This window comes from Haliaeetus leucocephalus, unplaced genomic scaffold (genome assembly GCF_000737465.1).
Source record: "Haliaeetus leucocephalus isolate CR32 unplaced genomic scaffold, Haliaeetus_leucocephalus-4.0 Scaffold0, whole genome shotgun sequence".
Taxonomy (NCBI): domain Eukaryota; kingdom Metazoa; phylum Chordata; class Aves; order Accipitriformes; family Accipitridae; genus Haliaeetus; species Haliaeetus leucocephalus.
Genome location: NW_010972436.1, coordinates 19,652,989 through 19,671,189, shown reverse-complemented (window position 1 = coordinate 19,671,189; position 18,201 = coordinate 19,652,989). Strand labels below are relative to the sequence as shown.

At 38.3% G+C, this 18,201-nt stretch overlaps 1 protein-coding gene across 1 annotated transcript in view; it reads right to left on the bottom strand.

The window, feature by feature from the left end:
• The window catches only part of PTPRN2 (protein tyrosine phosphatase, receptor type, N polypeptide 2), a 523,716-nt gene extending 506,698 nt beyond the window's left edge, over window positions 1-17,018 (bottom strand). The window contains exon 1 of the mRNA XM_010563027.1: window positions 16,850-17,018. Within this exon, the coding sequence (XP_010561329.1) occupies window positions 16,850-17,018 (169 nt within the window). The remainder of the gene's footprint in view (window positions 1-16,849) is intronic.
• Window positions 17,019-18,201: the final 1,183 nt, after the last annotated feature.

Below are 18,201 nucleotides of genomic sequence, written 5' to 3'. Positions count from 1 at the left end.
TATTTGTAGAGTGTTTACAAGATATGTAGACTAAGGAAAATCAAGGTAAGCAATCAATAGCTTCTTTCACCATACTTTCTTGAATAAATTGATATTTTATGTATATAAATCACTTATCCTCCTATCAAAAAACACCCCAGTAAAAAAATTTCATCAGCATTGCTCCCAAGAACTGGCATTTTCCACTGTATCTAGGGTCTAAGGAGAACTTCTTACTCAATACTTGGCTGCACAGTAAACACAAATCCTCCTAGTAAGGATGTACAATATTGAACACTGCAGACATCTTCCAACCATTTTTATCTTGGATAAGATATTACATATAATGTAATATATACACAAATTATTATAACTGTAGAAGTAAATTTCTAATTATCTGAAACAAAAACGGCAAGTTTTTAGGGGTAACAGCTGTAGCCCAGCTAAGCTGAGCTGAACTGGGGTACCTTATCACTACTAACAGCACAGAAAAGACAAAGAAAACAGTTTTATCTGTAGAACTCCGTGCCTTAACAAAAGGCTATTCCCTGGCCAGAATACATTTTTTCCCCATCCCCCCCGCCCCCCCGCACTGTTGCACTGCTTTAGCTATTACTAAATTTTACAAAGATTCTTAGAATTTTCAGCTTCTAATTGTTTCTTTTCTGTCAGTCAAGCCAATCAGTCAACACATCTTAAAAACTACTTTGATCTCTGTTTGAACAATGCCACTTTTGGGTAGGTGACAAGGGCTAATCATCAATGAAAAAATACAAATAGAACCAATAGCTGCTTAAAAATATATTTTAATCCTTAAGAAATCCACTGGGATATTAACAAAAGGTGGTTTTGTCTGCAAAAAGGCATTAACATAGCCATTTATAAAACTAATAGGAAAGCGAGCACTGCTCCAGTAATAATGGAAGTACACTGCAGAATAACATTATGGAAATAGGATACCAAATTGAAGAATTGACCTTGGGGCCCTGGCTTATCCTGGATGAAGATGACTTGTGAAATGAAAATTTGGCTGTAATTTGCTCTTGCTTTCCCTGAAAGGTTGAAGGCATTTCTATTCCAAATGAATAAAACGACTGTTAATTTCCTAGCACTAAGTGGGGTGTTCTTAAATATAGTTATTTAAGTGTATTCAAATACATTTTCAAGTCTTATTTTTATTCGTAGAAAAACAGAACTAGTTTTCTGTGATTTGTATCATAGTCAATTTCTAACAGTTAATTTTTAAATCACTTCAGAGAGAAGTACCTGCTACAGCTGAATCAGTTGGATATACTATACTTATGTATCAAGTGTTTATTCTTGATTTAACAGGATCCATTGGTCTGAGCATTTGATATTATAAGTGAACATGAAATACAGAACATGAGAACATTCCTTCAAATAGTCATATCGCTTTCAAATAATGGTAAAAAAAAATATCATCCGTTGTAGAAAAAAATAACAGCTAAAAATATGAGCTTCATAGTTTTGTTTAACATGATACTTATTTAATAATGGCCATCAGTGCATCCATTTCAGGGAATGGGTAAATGCCATAATATGGTGGTTAAAGCCAGAACTAAAATAAATCAAAACAAAGCAGAAGTCACAGATGGATCATACTATATGCAAAGTAAAAAATTTGCATGCAGTACTGTCCTTGAAAGTACCAGGCATATATTAAATAGCACCAAGAACCAAAGGAAAGGAATGTGCTATAAGATCCACAAGTCTTTCAGCATATCTTTTACACCACTAGTTTTAATTATTGATATCATAGTAGTACCTAGCATGCTCAAGAATTGTTCAGGGAATATATTAGAAATGCAAACATACAACAAAAAATCCATCCATATATATATTTACAATAACTATATTTTATATGTGCATCTAGATATTTTAGTATCATATATACATATAAAATAAAATAGTAATTTTAAAAACTCTCCTCCAAGGAGATTACATTCATAAATGATTATTTATGGCATTCGGACATGGATACACAAGTAAGAGCTTGGCAATACCAGCCAGAATGACAAGCAATACTAAACACAGTCCAGTTCCCTGAACTTTGTATGCTTCACAGAGAAGAATTTCAAGAAGGAATCTGAAGGACAGCTTTAAGTTTGCTTATGAGTGGTTACACAATCTTCTGTCAAACATGGGGGATATAAGGCAGAAGGGCATAGATGCTTATTGAAATGAATACAAAGAAGATAAAGCCTGAGGTAACTGGTAAAACAGTAAAAGGAATTAAAACATGTATTATTTATAAGAAATAGGCCTAATACATTCTGAGCCTGTATTCAAGATGAGAAAAATTCTCAAATCACATGTCTAAACACAGAGTTTCTAAATTTGCTATGTATTTTAGCAAATTTCAAATTAAACCCCCATATTTTTCAAATTAGCAACCTCTTACAAAAATCTTACTCTTCAGTATATTATTGGTTTTCTTTTGTCTAAAGTGGAATCAAGCACAAACAGCAAAAACCTTTCAGAAATCCATGATTTCTAAGAAAATATTCAGTAGCAGTTTACCAAGCTTTTTTAAAAAAAGTCTTGTTTCATTCTACACTAGATTAATAGTTGACCTATTGCTTTATATCAGAGATAAGATAAAGCAATCCAATTTGTATTTCATGTGCTCCTCAAGCCACAGTCCCAGTCTAAGACAGCGCCCAAGAGCTCCGTATGCACTGGTAAACAAAACCATGCTACAGAACCCTTCTGGGCACTGGCATTTGGCCTGCACCAGTAACATGTTAGAAAGGTCTTTGGCATGGTTTTGTCCCAACTAATACTCTTCCACGCTAACCATGTGGATAGCTCATGAGCTACAACATTTCAAGACACACTTACAGGAGGCAGTGCGTACCTGTCCACCTCTTGACCAGAAATGGACCACTCTATGCTGCACAGATGCAGGGCCAGACAGCGAGCCCTGGTCCTTTTTATAGCCCATATAGCCACATATTTTTAAGCACACAGCATAAACAGCAGTGGATATTGATTCTCAAGATTTTTTTTTTCTTGAAACACCTATGCATATCACAAGCATCTGAGACCATTAACAGAAGAGCAGTTTTGTGTAACGGACAGTGTAGCAACTGAGTTTAAAGCCAAGTATAGGATAGGAAGAATGAAAGGAACTTCCTCTAATATATGTTGTAATAAAAATATACCAACTGAATCTTCAAGACATTTCTCACTTTTTCCTTCAAAGGTCCTACTTGAAAGGTCGGCTCCAGAGCCCAAAGTCTTGGAAGGATCCTCTAAGACCGATTCCGAACCTACCCATGACTCATTAGTACCTATCTGTTCTCACGCTAATACTGGTCTTTAGCTTAAATACCTCTTTACCCCTCCCCTGGTATTTTATCAATAACATAATTACAGATACCAACTGCATCATCAGGTATCACCTGCATATCAGGTATCATCTCTCTGGCTTAATCTGCAAGGTTAAATAGGATGTCCTCCTCTAGCTCCCTTACTGTGAGAGACTTCATTCTCTAATCTTATTACCAGCCTTTCTCCTGCACTCTCTCCAGTTTCAGCTAAATCTTCTTCAATGCTTTGGAAAGAAAACGTCCATATGAGTATTCCAGGCCATCTTTTGGTAAGGCTATATACACTGCTACTTGTGTATCTCTGCCTCCATGTGCTTAGATAGATGCATACTAAAATTGTCCATGGTCTTTCACGGTAACATCATAGTCAGGATGCACAATCATCCCACAGTTGAAAAATCCATTTGGGCCCTTCTCTTCCTCTGCCATTTCCAACTGTGAATGTTCTAATAGTCGAGCTTTTAGTCCTTGAGTGTATTAACTTGCACTTTGTACTGTTCATATGACTCTAACATTCCACTTCTCAGAGCTACATGTTCTTTTCAGTGTGATACTCCTCTTCTCTTTTTACCAAGAAAGTAGCTCAGTTTTCTGTCAGCACTATCTTAATATTTGTCCTAAAGCCACTAATAAAAATACAAAGCAAGATCTTTTACAAAATCCTGCAGAAATTCTTTTACAAAGCTCAGTCCAAGTACTTCTCTCATCAATACTATCCATTGGCATACTCTGTTAAGACATTGTATTCACTCTACAATTCCTTTCATAGTCTCTGTACTCTGAAATTTAAATAAAAGTTTCTTATACAGACCAAGTACTTCACTGAAGTCCAGTTGATGCCATTGCCTCCATTTCCTGTCTAGAAAGTCAGTTCTCCTTCAAAAATACAACAGAACAAAACAAAGCAAACCTCCTCAGGCCACTGGTATGATGCATCTTGGGCAGATTTATACTGTCTTCTTCCCATTTAACTCCAATCAGATTTATAGGCTTGCATTTGCCTGACTCACACTCTCTGCCTTTTACATATAAGCAATACTATCTTCCCCACTCTGTTGCTGTGTTTACAGTACTAGCTACCAGACCCACCGTTTGGTGTGTCAGTTCTTTCAGGAAACTGGGATGGAGATTATTCAGCATCAAGTTTCTTAAATGAGTTTTACTTATCATAATTTCTGGTTTAGCTAATGATTACTCATCTTGGTTAACATCAATCTTATAAAAACCAGGGCAAAGTATTAACAGAGCCATAGGATTCTCTCCTTTGAAAACCTTGCATCAGCATGAAAGTAGTTTGGCTGGCAAATCTGTTGCTACTTTATTACCTGGAATATTAACTGGTGAGGGGTAATTTTATGAATTGAAGCTTTGTTTGTGTATCTCCTGTCCATTTAGAAGGCCACATTTTGAATAACTACTTCCAGATGGATGTTTAGTAACATGTGGTCCGAGCAGCCACAGCCCTTAATTAGGCAAAAGAAAAAAAAAATATATAAATATATATATATTCTGACAATTATATTAAGTTTCTTGGCTCTTATTTAGAAGACTAACCAGAAAAGCATTAAGAGGGACGAATCAAAAGAGGCCTGATGCAATAACAATGGAGTCTCTCGACAGATTTCACATGCTAAAAGAAAAGACTGATACGTAGATACCCCTAAGAGCATTCTGTGCTTCTAACACAGGCTCTCCTTCCTACTCACTCAGCAATCACCTCTCAGTCTTTTCCAAAATACACCAGCTGAGCTGGTGGCAAGACACCCAGAAGCTTGCAGCTCTGCACACTCACAAGTAGGCATCTCCTTTCCAGTATTTGCACATCTACTAGTTTTTCTGGAAACCACAATAGCAAAGGTTGTTACAGTAGTTAGCATGATTTCTCTGCCTTCCCTATACGGTTGCACTTAGCAATATTTTATTACTTTCTTTAGAAAACAGATGTAACTATTACAAAACAAGGGAACATTTGTGGAGAGACAGAAATACAGGTATTTCTCACATCAGTTTATATAATTCGCTACCAAATAATGGCATTATGTCAAAGAGTTCTTAAAGAAATGCTTCAGATTTGATTCCTGCAAGTACAGAACATGCAAATTCCTAAATAGGATTAAAATACATGAAGTCTATCTATCATGTTTCATGGCAAAGTCCAGCAATGTGGTCAGGAAGAAATTTCTGCACTGAAATTTGCATGTGGACTGACAATTGTATTGTTTGTTGAACCTCAAAGTACTCCTTTTCTGTTCTAGCAGGAACAGAACTGTTAATGATAAAAGCATACATTCATCCTTTGCTGGCTTGCTATTTCAAAGATAGCAAATAAAGAAAAAAATCCCACAGTTAGTTAAAAATCTGAGATATAGAATATTTCCTCTCTACTTCAATTTAATAGCATTTTTATTACTAGACTTAAGCTGGAAGTCTAACTAAAACAAAAAAACCCCATGAAAACCAGAACTGACAAAAATAAATGACACAAAAAGCTCTCAACTCTCTTCAGTGTTCAGAAAAGTGAATTAACATATTTATTGAATTACATTGGCAATGAAGACAGCAATATATTGAAATTCATTGATTTTTTTTTTCTTGACTTAAAAGCAACACAGATGCTTATTACAAAACAGCGGTTCCTCTTCTCATTTTTATCAACCCTTTTTTAACAGCCACTGACATTGACAGTTTCAAGCTTAATTGTACATTCAGCATGTACTGTTAATGACATTAGATAAATGGATCACATCAGAATGCAGTATCGTCAAAAGAGACCACGTGCCAATCTTACAAATTTAAAATCAAACAAGCTACTCTGTAGACCCTGACTCTTCAAGTTGTTTATCAACTGAGTACTAGAGAATATTTTGAATGTCATTATACATCAAAAGATGAAAGATGTGCCTACCACAGCCCATGTTCCATTTATACAATGAAATTTAATTACATGTTATAACTATGCTGCCTTAGAACTATGGTAATTAAAGGGGTACAGTACATTGGTGTTTTATTCATTGTAAGCCCTTATTTTCAGAGGGCTTAACTCAGCCATGCAAATTTACTCCCTTATCAAAGGGAGAAGTCTATCACAAACACAGCAATGCTTGCTGCAACTGTGCTAAAATATAGTTGAAACTCATTTGCAGCATCTTTGAGAATGTTGTGAGAATGAGCCTAAAAAATCTTTTCCATTGCAATATACAAGGCCTCAGAATAATAGCTGTTCAAAATATCAGGTTATGTTTAGAGGAATGTTTTGTTTGTCTACATCCCTAATCAGATCTCTGAGCAAAATACTCTCAACCTCATGCAAAATGTCTTTCTGCAAGCCCATTATTAGTATAAGTCATGAGATTCCTAAATAATTAAGAATCTTTTTGGAAGCATGAAAACTATGTCCTCAAGCAGCAGGGTGTTTGGACAACATTTTCACCTGTATAGGCTGTTGCAAATTACAATCCTCTGCATCTACATGGGCGTCCAAGGAAGAACTGGTGGCTGAGTGGAGGCAGTTTAATTGGCTGGCCGTGCTCCACAGGAGCAGTGAAGACTAGCTTGGAGAGGTGCCGAATTAACACATCTCACAGATCTCCCAGTCCTCACTCATTCTCTGCTTTATAAAACCAGCCCTGCCCCCACAAGTCTTCCAGACACCCTAAATTATGCTGGCTGCCTTCATATATGTGGGGTAGCATAGAATATCCAGATCTATCTTCCAAGATGTATACAGATACACAGTGAAATTAGGACTGAGTATCCTTCCCAGACAAATGCCCTCTTCACGGTCTCGTGCATTCTTGGATTTCCAGTGCAAAGGGAAACAAATCCATAAAATCACTTCCCCATAAACTGTTCAAGATTCGCGTTACCTTCATTAGCCAAATCTGATATTTTACCTGTTCTTAAAGCAAGGCTACTTAAAACGCGTGGGTGAGAAGTTTTCGGGGAGTCTAATCTCACTAGATTTATTGCTTCCTCTCAAGTTACACAGTGGAAGGTGCATGGCATTTCTTGGCATAGGATGTTGGGCAAATACTTCTTTCTCCAAACATATACACAAAACATAGTTGCATAAAGCATCAATAAAAATAACTTTATCCTCAATCCACTGAACGAGGCATATGATTTCCAATAAGCAGTCATCCAGTGTAGCAAAATCCTGTAACAACCAACAAAAGGGGCAATTTAAGGACGGAGCATTGCCTTGCTTCTGCAGATCTAAGACTTATTTTAAGCTTTTTTTTTTTGAGTGCGATCAAATCAGCATCAACCCAATTATGCCTAAGGTCTATCTTCTTGTTAGATGGCAGGGTCAGTCACAAATGAGCAGCCTCTTGCAATTTTCCATCGAATCAGCTCTGTAATTTGAGAGCTAATGCAGACATCTCATGAAAACAAATCATCAGACGGTGTCGGTTCTCCCCCTCCTTCCCAAAACGAAGCATTCAGAGGGATTTAGGTTTCTCTTTTAAAAGCCAATTCTCATCTCTGTGAAAGCCAATGCAATCTATAGTAAACAAAAGTCAGTAGTCATTTTTAGACCTTCATGAATATTTCAAACCTTTGTGCACCTTTTTTCCAAAAAAGCATTCTCACTTTGTTCGGTAAAAGCCAGATTATTAATTTTAAGTACAAAATACACCCTGTAAGTATTTTGCAAGAAATAAGACATTTGTATTTCAAAACGCAAATCTATAGTCATTAACTTACTTTCTGAGAGCTCAGCACCATTACAATAAACGCATTCAGGAAAAAAAAGCCCCTTTATGTTAAGTGTCCTTCATAATTCATAAATACCCAAAATCTTCAAAAAAAGCTGGTTATTTCCAACAGGGGGAGAAAGAGGCTGCACATAATGAGCTACAGACAAAACGAAACCTGAGCTGTTTCATTCACCCAACCTCTGCCTTCTTTCTGACAAACTAAGCCACTGAATCTGTACATCTAAACTGCCAACGAAAACAGTAGGATGATAAGGAAGATCCCTAAATTATTCAAAGTGGTTTCTGGGCTTCAAAAGACTTCTTCACTTTGTTCCTTTATATATCTATAGCTATTTAAGTTTGCCTCCGGCTCTGACATAGGCAGCGTTGTGCTTGTGATGTTGAAAGAGAGGAGCGATTCTGTAAGTTTGGGCAGACACTTTTCCGGCTGGAGCCCACGAAGAACAAGACGGCCGCTTTGGCAGGTCTTGGGATGCAAGAGTCCTAAAGAAGTCATTCCCTTTCCTCTGCCCTTCTATTCCCAATTTCTCCCACACTATAGCACTTCTGCATATACCAGATGGAACTTGTCAATCTCTCCGAGGATCAAAAAGTAAGATGCTATTAACATATGCTTTTACTGCTTAATAGCATGTAGACAGCTATCCCAAAGGGGGCCTGAGGCTTCTAAAGAGGGAAAAAGAAAAAGATACCAGAGTCAACATTCTGCCCTAATTCACAGGTCTACCGCTGGTAGAGCCCACAAGTGTTACGCTGCTTTTTTGTGCTTCTCTAATGTCAGCAGCCTCATTCTTAATAGCAGACAATAGGCTGACAGAGACATCGAGCAGCTTAGGAAGTTGTAGAGATTTCTAGCGCGTTGCCTCTTGGATACAGACACCTTTTTATTCTCATATCTGCAGAAAAGACTAGAGGAAATACCCTTCTAAGTTCTGCCAGCTGCTGGCAAAAGGCTCCTGAGCGTACAGCCTTTCATACAGACTCCCACTGAAGTCAATGGGATCACTCACATGAATGCAAAGTTGCTAAATCAGGCACTCCAGAGGAATTGAAAAGCCATCTGCTAATTAACTTAAAAATCTATTTTCATCAGATATGTGAGTATACTGTATGCACTTCTCTGTGTGCTCCTCAGATTTAGATCCCAAAATGCAGAAAAAGACTGGGACATGAAATCTGGCAGTTGGGGTGAGGATTGGGACTTCATACCAAGAAAGGAAAATATTAAAGCAAGAGCTCATAAAAACTTTTTTCTCCAGCTAACTACTCTCACAGTGCAATGCAACCAGTGTAGTCTAGTTTAACAAGGAGTTTGCAATTTGACCCTAAACTCGTTATGTGCACAGCATTGCTGCCGAGGGGCTGGCAAAAGCGAAACAGCAGCACTGTGGAGAATTCAGACTCTGTTGCCCTTGGAAAACCAGCTGCGACTCAAGGCCAGATCACGAGTACAGTCAAGCAAAGGATACGGTGCCTTGCACAGCAACTCATGCACTCACCTCAGCTACTATCTATTCCCAAACAATTTCCAAACCTACAAACAAAATGGAAAGGGGCAACAGAAAAAGAAAAAACTCCACACACACACCCCCCAGAAGATAAGCATTGTATTTTCTTCCTGTTAGAGTCCTTTAAATCTGTTTTTCAACAGCTGTCCAGCTCCATCTCTGCTTCCACTAGCAGTAACGTCAGTGAGCTAAGACTTCTAAGAAGCGAAAGTTGCTTTCTTGAATAAAAGGGATTTTCTAATGTCTGGCCTTCTGGATGTTTCTTGTGTAGTTGCTTGGCATTCAGAAACACTGACTGGTTATTTCTGTTCCACACATCTCCACAGAGAGGCAATTTTATACTTTAGCAAGGATACCACCATGCTCCACACACTCATTGGATCCCTGTATGCTCTGCCTATAACACTGGGATATATTCAGAATCAAAATATTTACATGCAAGCCTTATAAGCAGGCTTAACCTTTCCAACACATCTGCCACAGTAATGTTCACATACCATATTTTATGTATGTATTAATGAGATATGATATTGTCTACACAAACATACATTATGTATTGCTTATACACAGAACAGCATAGCTACAAACACTATGTACCTTTACCATAATGCAGGCTAACATTCAAATGACAGCAGTTTTGGAAATATCAGTTCAGCATCAGCAACTACTATCTACATGTAAAATTGAAAAGCTTTTAAATCAGCTTCTTGGTGGGCCTCCTAAGCTGGACATTGCAGATATCCACCATCCAAAAGAAATACTGACCTACACAGATGACAGATGTCAGATCTTCACGTTGTATGTTTTTAAACATAGATTTGAGGTGCTTTTGAAGATTTTAACCATTCTGAGCCCATGCTTGTAGACTATATCGTAACTAAATATTTATCATTAGATTTCTAATAACTTTAAGGCCCCCAGCGATAGTGAAATCTTTAGTAACATTTTGCAACACACATTTTCTGAGCTCGTGGTGTTACACGTAGGTTAGCAACATTCATTTGGGATGAGCTTTCTGTCTGCTTCCCAGAATTACTCAGTAGCAGCCAAAAGAGGACAAATCACCCAAGTGAAGATGTAGCTGTGGCACAATTTCCATCATTACTTTATTCATGGGAAAGAGGGGCAGGGGGAGAAAGAAAGCAGCAGGAGTTGATATAGCCTTTATGGCCAGGGGCTGTGCCTGCGCCTGCATTAAAAGTCATGTCTCTATTTCTAGCACCCTGGATTAAAACAGATACCATCTGACTTGCCATTTATTTATTCACACTGGCTTTCAATCTACAGGGTGCAATAGGAACAGAGTACTGGAGGGTTATTTAATGTGGAAGCTGACAAGGCTGCCAGCAAAAAAAATAAAAGTTTTCTTTTCAGTAACTAAACCAGTAAGAAGTGTGCTTAAAATTACCCCAATCATAGTTCCTTTTCTTGGGTGTTTCCTTTCTATATCAGACATCTGATTTTTCCTCTTACGCCACAAATCTTCTAATCAGATTGTGCTGATAAACTGCTGCATTTGTGCAAAGGCCCTTTAAAACCAACAAAACATCACACAGATTCCCACTTGCAATTGCTGAATCAAGGCTTTCGATGAGGCGCTAATTCCAAATTGGTGAGCAGCAAACCATAACTAAGGGCTGACAATAAGGAATATTGCTTCGTACGGCAAGAAATGCCAAGGCCCTGCCACAAAATCCATTTATTGTACACGTCTTACAGCAATAGCTGTACCTCAGGAAAATATATATTTGACAGTGTTGCTCTAATATTGCAAACCACCAAGTAATTAAGATCAAAACAACCTGTGCATTTTATTACACAAATGTATGAGTTCTCAACACACAAAGATTCAGAATGAGAAATAATCTGTATTGACCAAATGACAAATGCACAGGACCGAGCCCTTTTGATATAATGTTTGAAATGGGGAGAAATATTCTCATGAAAATTCAAAGTTCTCACCTAATTGAATACGGAGTAAATTATTCTTCTCTTGCATGTTCTTTATCATCTACGGACACAGTAAGAATGAACCTCTAAACGTAAGAAATACTCATATATGGGATCTAGAATCTACCCAGATTATAGGGCAAGGAAATCCAAAATAGCAGCAATTACATGCAATATAAAAATATATTTCCAGTTGCTCTGGCAGTACCTTATAGAAAGTTTGCAGAGATACACAATTTATAGCCTGTAACAACAACTGAAAGAAAAATAACATTAATCTAGGAAAAAAACAACCCTGCCATTGTCAGAGCCATGATACAACTGTAATTCCAGCAGGTTAGGATGAAGATATAATAGAAAGCAAAGCACTAATATTATTTGCTTTTTCTCAGATCCTTTTTTCTTCTCAGTGGCTTCTGCCACTACGGTTCCAATATCAGTTATTTTCCAATCTTTTGCAAATGGAGAAAGGGGAAGGGGAAATAAAACATCTCTTATTTGCTCATGTTTGGATTTTCAATATTTTTTTCCCCTGATAGCTTCTCCTTTGAGCAGTAGCAGTGTCAATTCCCCAAGGGCAGAATTCAGGTCTCAAAAATATGTACACAGCATACAAATCTTCCATAATGCTATTTCTAATAGTTTGTTAAACTCTGAGAAATGTTATCTATGGAAATACATATATGCATTTCATAAGCCCCAAACCAGGTACTGATGCCATCTGCATTGAGCCATAACAACTATTTATTAGCTTTATAGAAAATGTTCATAATTATACAAATAACTAAGTTTGAATAGCACCTGCCAAGATGAATATAACATCTATCAACACTCAGACTTCTCTGTGCACTCCCCAGAAACCGTTTTCCAAGTCCGCATGGCAGCCTGCACAAGCTGCAACTTTGTGAAGTGTTTCAGAAATTACTGGGCAGACCTGACTACCAACTTCCAGCTTTCTACTGAGCTGAAGAAAGCCCTCTTTGTACAACTATCCACCAGCCTGCCTCGAGCCTGAATTTATTCCTGGTGTCACTGAAGGGCAGGTCTGCTTCCATAACCTGTGAAGCTCTGGATCGTTTTGCCAATTAGTATAAAAGGTTGTGCTGAATTTGTGATGTGGGGTGTAAGAACAAAGCAGTCACCGCAGTGGTCACAAAACACCCAATAATGGAAAGAACTTCTACATGCTCCTGATTACAGATTAATCTGCTGATGCACAAGCAATAGCCTATTGAGGTCCTAAAATTAAACATGGCAGACTCTTTCTTAGTACATGCCAATGTTACACTGTCCAGACTGAAGCTGATTTTCTAGCCAGACTGCTATTAAATCAAGTCTGAAGGTTTGCAGTAGCAAAAGCACCCTGCTGACAAAAATTTCACCTGCATGTATTGTTCTCAGTTTTCAAAATAACCTGCAACTTTTCTAGGAAGATAGCTTCCAATAGCTAAACCGCAAACTTTAAGCAAAATGACAGCATCTATGTTGGTACAATTCCAGCTTACCTCTGAATAATATTTTAACTCTAAATGTTTTGTTCTATAAAACTGTTTCAACAACCCTCCCAAGGCCTGCATATCTTTCTTTTTTTTCATATATACTTCTAACAAGCATTGAATCCTGCTTCTCCTTCTAGATCTTGCCCCTCTAATTTATTAGTTTCATTTGAAGTCACAGCCTGCCGATGAGCGACATGAGCCTTTTATCAACCAAAAATTATTCTGGTATTTTCTGAGAGAGGTTTTACAGAAGTTGAAACACTTTATTGAAATCATTTAATGGACATAATTTATCACGAGCAATGAATGTTAGAATTTCCTTATTCTCATCCTTTACAAGTCATTAGCTAGAGAAAAACATACATGTGTCAATGCCTTTAGCTTCGATCACCTGCAGAAACAGTCCTTATGAACTTCATCCCTAAAAGCATTTTCTTATTCTAGAGTGGAATTCATTTTTAAGGCATTCATTTAGAGCCAGAACTGACAAATTTAATGAAGTGGTTCTCTATGCAACGCTGTCTCAGAGGGATCTCGAACACCACCCCATCAGAGAAAAAGTTCACAATGCAAATTAGAGTTACATAGCTGAAACATAAAGCACAATGCCACTAACAGCAGTAAAAGTTCAAAATAGCCATTAATTCTGTAATTCTAAGCCTGGGTATTTGAAAATAGCATATATACTCAGAGAGTAAATACTTTTTGAAAGCCTTCCTGGTTCTTTGGCTTTTAATACAACCTTGACTGATAAAACACTTCAATTTTATTAATATATGATATGCAAACTAGATACAGAGAGACATGATAGGTGTGGAGCACCATAATTCATCTGGTAAAAACACAAAGTCTATCATCTGGTACTATAAATACCGATATAATTTTATTTTTTTTTTAATTCCCCCACTTTCAGACAAAACAACAGTGATTGCCAGAGCTATGGCTTAGACTAAGATGTTGCAGAAAGTGATTATGACTATCAACACAGAGTGATCAGAATAGCATGTTCCCAGGTGTGCTGTACAATTCAAAGAGGCACTTGAAGTTTTAATGGAAATTTGGTTGAAGCAGAAGACAACAAATGTTAAAATACTATGAAAAATTGTACTTTTGATTAAAGATCAAAACTTCTAAATGGAAAGAAAGATTATGGCTATTTTATATTAGTTGTATGAAAATAGCCACACTGAGGGAGTTATTGGAGCCAGCCACATGTACCAAAACAACAGGATCAGCTGAGGAACAAAACCCATGTTGCTCTCACAACATGCTAGCCTGAGCCACCATCCTAAAAACCCGCATGATCTAAACTGATGTGCTAAATAAAGCAGGCATTCATCATGTATTTTCTGGAGATATTATCTTCCTTTACCTCAGTTTTACATACAGTGTTGTCACAGGAAAAAACTGGCTAAGTCACATGGTTTAAATGAAATCAGGATTGAAGGGGTTTATTGATTTATTAATGGTACATAATTAACTGGCAATCAGTGAGCTATACATTCAGGATCAATATCAGCAAAAGAACAGATAAACCACAATACCAGGCACTTACAAAATGACAGCAAATGCTTACAATTTTCTAAACACCCTTCTACCGCTAGCCCCCCAAATTCCTAATCCCCACGGCCACATTCACACAGTCGCCTGCACACGCACAACCTAGTCACAGGCAGCAGATGAGGATCTCCCTCTTCTGGGGTGCAGGCTCCTATTTACAAGGACCTCCTCTGGGAGATGTGACGGCTCCAGTTCTGTGCATACCTCTCCTGCTTTCTTCAGTTGAATAATTTGCAGGCAGTGAACAACATCTCCCAGAGCCAGGTATGAATACCCGAGGTGGGTCCCAGCAGTGCTGGATAACCACAGCCTCCAGCAGGGAGGATGCACCATCCTGGACGTAGGCTGTGGTGGTTGTGGGGCAGCACAACCAGCAACTGGCAAACCCCATTTTGATGCTGCTCTGTTCCCATTTCTCTCTCCCCACTGTAGCAAGTTTTCATGCTTCTTTTACACTTCTTTTCAAGCTAATGCTTTTTTTCTTTTTTTTTTTTTTTTTTAAAGCCCCCAGAAGTCTCTAGGTAACTCCCTGGTTACCATTGAAACCAGCTGATAGTCCTGTTAAGCAAACTTTGCTCTTTTTGATTTCTGCTTTAGCACTACCAGGTTTTGGGCAAACATCCTCTGAGGCAGATTTGGGTATTCCATTCACACAAACTGTTTACTCTTGCATTCCTCTCTGTGGTTATCCATGCCATGTTAATAAGAGGAGGAGCCATGGTGACTCCCCATAAGTGTTACCAATAGGTGATTATATATAATGAAACTATTTTTGCTGGACATAGGACAGGAGATGTGATAAACGAGATGAAGTTTAATGGTTGAGTTCAACCAGATTGCAGCAATGTTTATGGCTAGACATACAACCGTTAGCCCTCAAAAACAAATTAGTAAGAATTAATATCACAATGAGAAAGCTTTTAGAGCTGGACGCTAGTTCATTATAATGCTGTTAAGTTATAACACAGTCTGAATTAAGCACGGATTCACCACCCGGTGACATTTTATTCAACAATAAAAAATGAGAAAGAATGCTTGCAGTAACACTGATGTCAGAAGAACTGGCAAAACACAGACATATAAGACAACACAGAAGGAAAAATAATGTTTTCAGGATCTAGCAATTATCAAAACTTCAAGAAATTGAGACAGCATGCATGTGTAATAAAAACAAAAGAGCCGTTTGCCACAGATGACTTTCTAAGAGGATGCCCTTTGGTCCTGCAGTGTTAGTATACTTTATAAATAAACGCAACCTTTGGAGAAAATATTGCCTATTCTTCAGGATAAAGGACATTGAATCTGTTATTTTGCCTGAAAACATCTCAGATAAGTATCAATAATAAGATAAGAACGATGAAAACGATGATGCACATCAGTGCAAATGGATAATGTACTCTTGATTCTTCAAAGATAGCTCAAAAAGCAATCAACAGGGCAAAGAAAGGACCTCAACACAATTACAAAGCTCAGTCATGAGGTTAGTTATATGCATTTCAAATTTTCTGTCATATATTTTGTGTCATAAGTGTGTACAGTTCAAACTGAAAAGTTTACTGTTAAGGAAGAAATGTGGAATTTGTTTTCAAAAATCTCATATAACAGACATTCAAGTTATATACAGAAAGGGAGTGAACAGAGACACTGAATGAAGCAGATCTGTCAAGTGATCTGTCTGAGGATGATTCTTGACGACACCTTTTCCATTTGCTAAAGCCGTGTTTCTCCTCTAACAACACGGTCCTCACTGGCAAGGCAGGAACAAGCAGGCAAGGTTTCGAACCCAAGCGAAGACACACAGTCAGCCCCCTACAGACTCTGTGCACAGCCTGTGTGCGTGTCCGAGCACCACACTCACTGAACCACCCTTTGAGGATCCTAGAGATGACAAGAAGGGATTCATTTCCCATTGGTGCTTTTAAGTGGTTCAGGCTCAGCTGATGTCTCCCCAGAGGGAACTGGTTCCCCTTCACCTGTTACCGTGGCCTTATATCTATTCTGTAAGGGTACCTCTGCCAGTAGATAAAGAGCCTTCCTCCTCCTGGACATCACAAGTTTCCAACCTCCCCCATTATATGAGTCTCCAGCCTCCACTCATTCAGGTGCAGCCACCCCTCTAGACATCCCTCCCTCCTTCCCTGAAATGCAGGGTTTGGGCTTTTGCTCTGCACGGTCTCTGCAAAAACCCAGCTCGTCTCCACAGTCTGCACACCATCTCCTACAGCTCCTTGGTGTGATGGCTACGTGGCTCAGTGTCTCAACTAGCGCACACCCCTCACCGGGAAGGCCAACATCATTGCCAGCCCCAGCCCCAGCCGAGGCACCAGGCTGTCTATACAGCCTGAGACCTGGATGGCCGAATCCTCCATCTGGGACTCCCTTCTGATGTGACAGCGTGGCTGGTCCAGCGCGTGATGGGGAACGCACCCTGGGGCACATCACTGTCATCACTGCGCAGGCCAGTAGCGGCTTTGGCAGTACTACTGGGTCCATTTGCAGTCGCTTACAGGGAAACTGTCACGCAAGCAGCCGATTTAGCAGTTCAGTTCCCTGTGCATCCTCATATGTAAATACTTTAAAAAATATAAGTAAAACAAATACAATAATTCTACGCTTTGGGGAGAGATTAGAATACGGCAGATGATCATTCTCAACTCCAAGAGTTGTTTTTGTGGAAACCCACTCTCATGTAGTGTACCTATAAGCCTCAGGGACTGAAAAAAATTTGTTTGTACATGCTCCGTGTTGAGTTTCAGCCTTATTGTCCCTGGTCTCCAATTTCCCAACTGGCAAAATATCACTTTTCCCCGTTGAGTAAACTCATTGATCCTCCTGAAAAATGTAAATAGTACAGTAGTGATGGACATTGAAACACTCAAGAGTAAATTAGTAACTATGTATTCAGCATCGGGTGTGGATATGGTGTGCAGTATACACAGACTGATGAAAATAAAAATAAATAAGGAAAAGGTAGTATTCATTGAGCACAAAGAGACACCCTCAGATGCTTATGTTCTAATAGCTGTTTAAAGGTGGACTTGCATAAGCACAGGTCTGGTCACAGAAGTGCTTTTGGGGATCTGGTCCACTGATTCTCAACCTCTTTCAGGTATGAAGCCACAGGGCAAAAAACTGCAATTCTCTCTCCCACTCAGGCCCAAAATAAGCCACTTCTGAATGTTAGATAATAAATATCACTTGTGACATCATCCTAAAGGGTAAGAAGCGATTTATATTTATGTGAATAGACATGGAGGACAAATATGACCTATGGGAATATGTTAAATGTCTTCATGTGAAAACCAGAACTCATATTAACAGAAAAATTGTCTCTCTGAAAGATATTTTCTTGCAGCCCAACCACTATCAACATACACATCTGCTAACATTTGTGTTGGGTAACTAGATTTACACACCTGATCGTTTTTCAAAAGGGCAAATGCCTTGGTTTCATCAACAATATACAAATACTTGAAAGCAAAACCAACCCAACAAAAAAAAGTAGGTTTTAAATTTAAGATTATAGCTCTGGTTCGGAAGCCAGCAATATAAAAATTCAATTTCTAAACCTCTCTGTGGTTTTGAAACAACGAAATATCATTATTCTTACTTATTTAATTTAAATAGACTT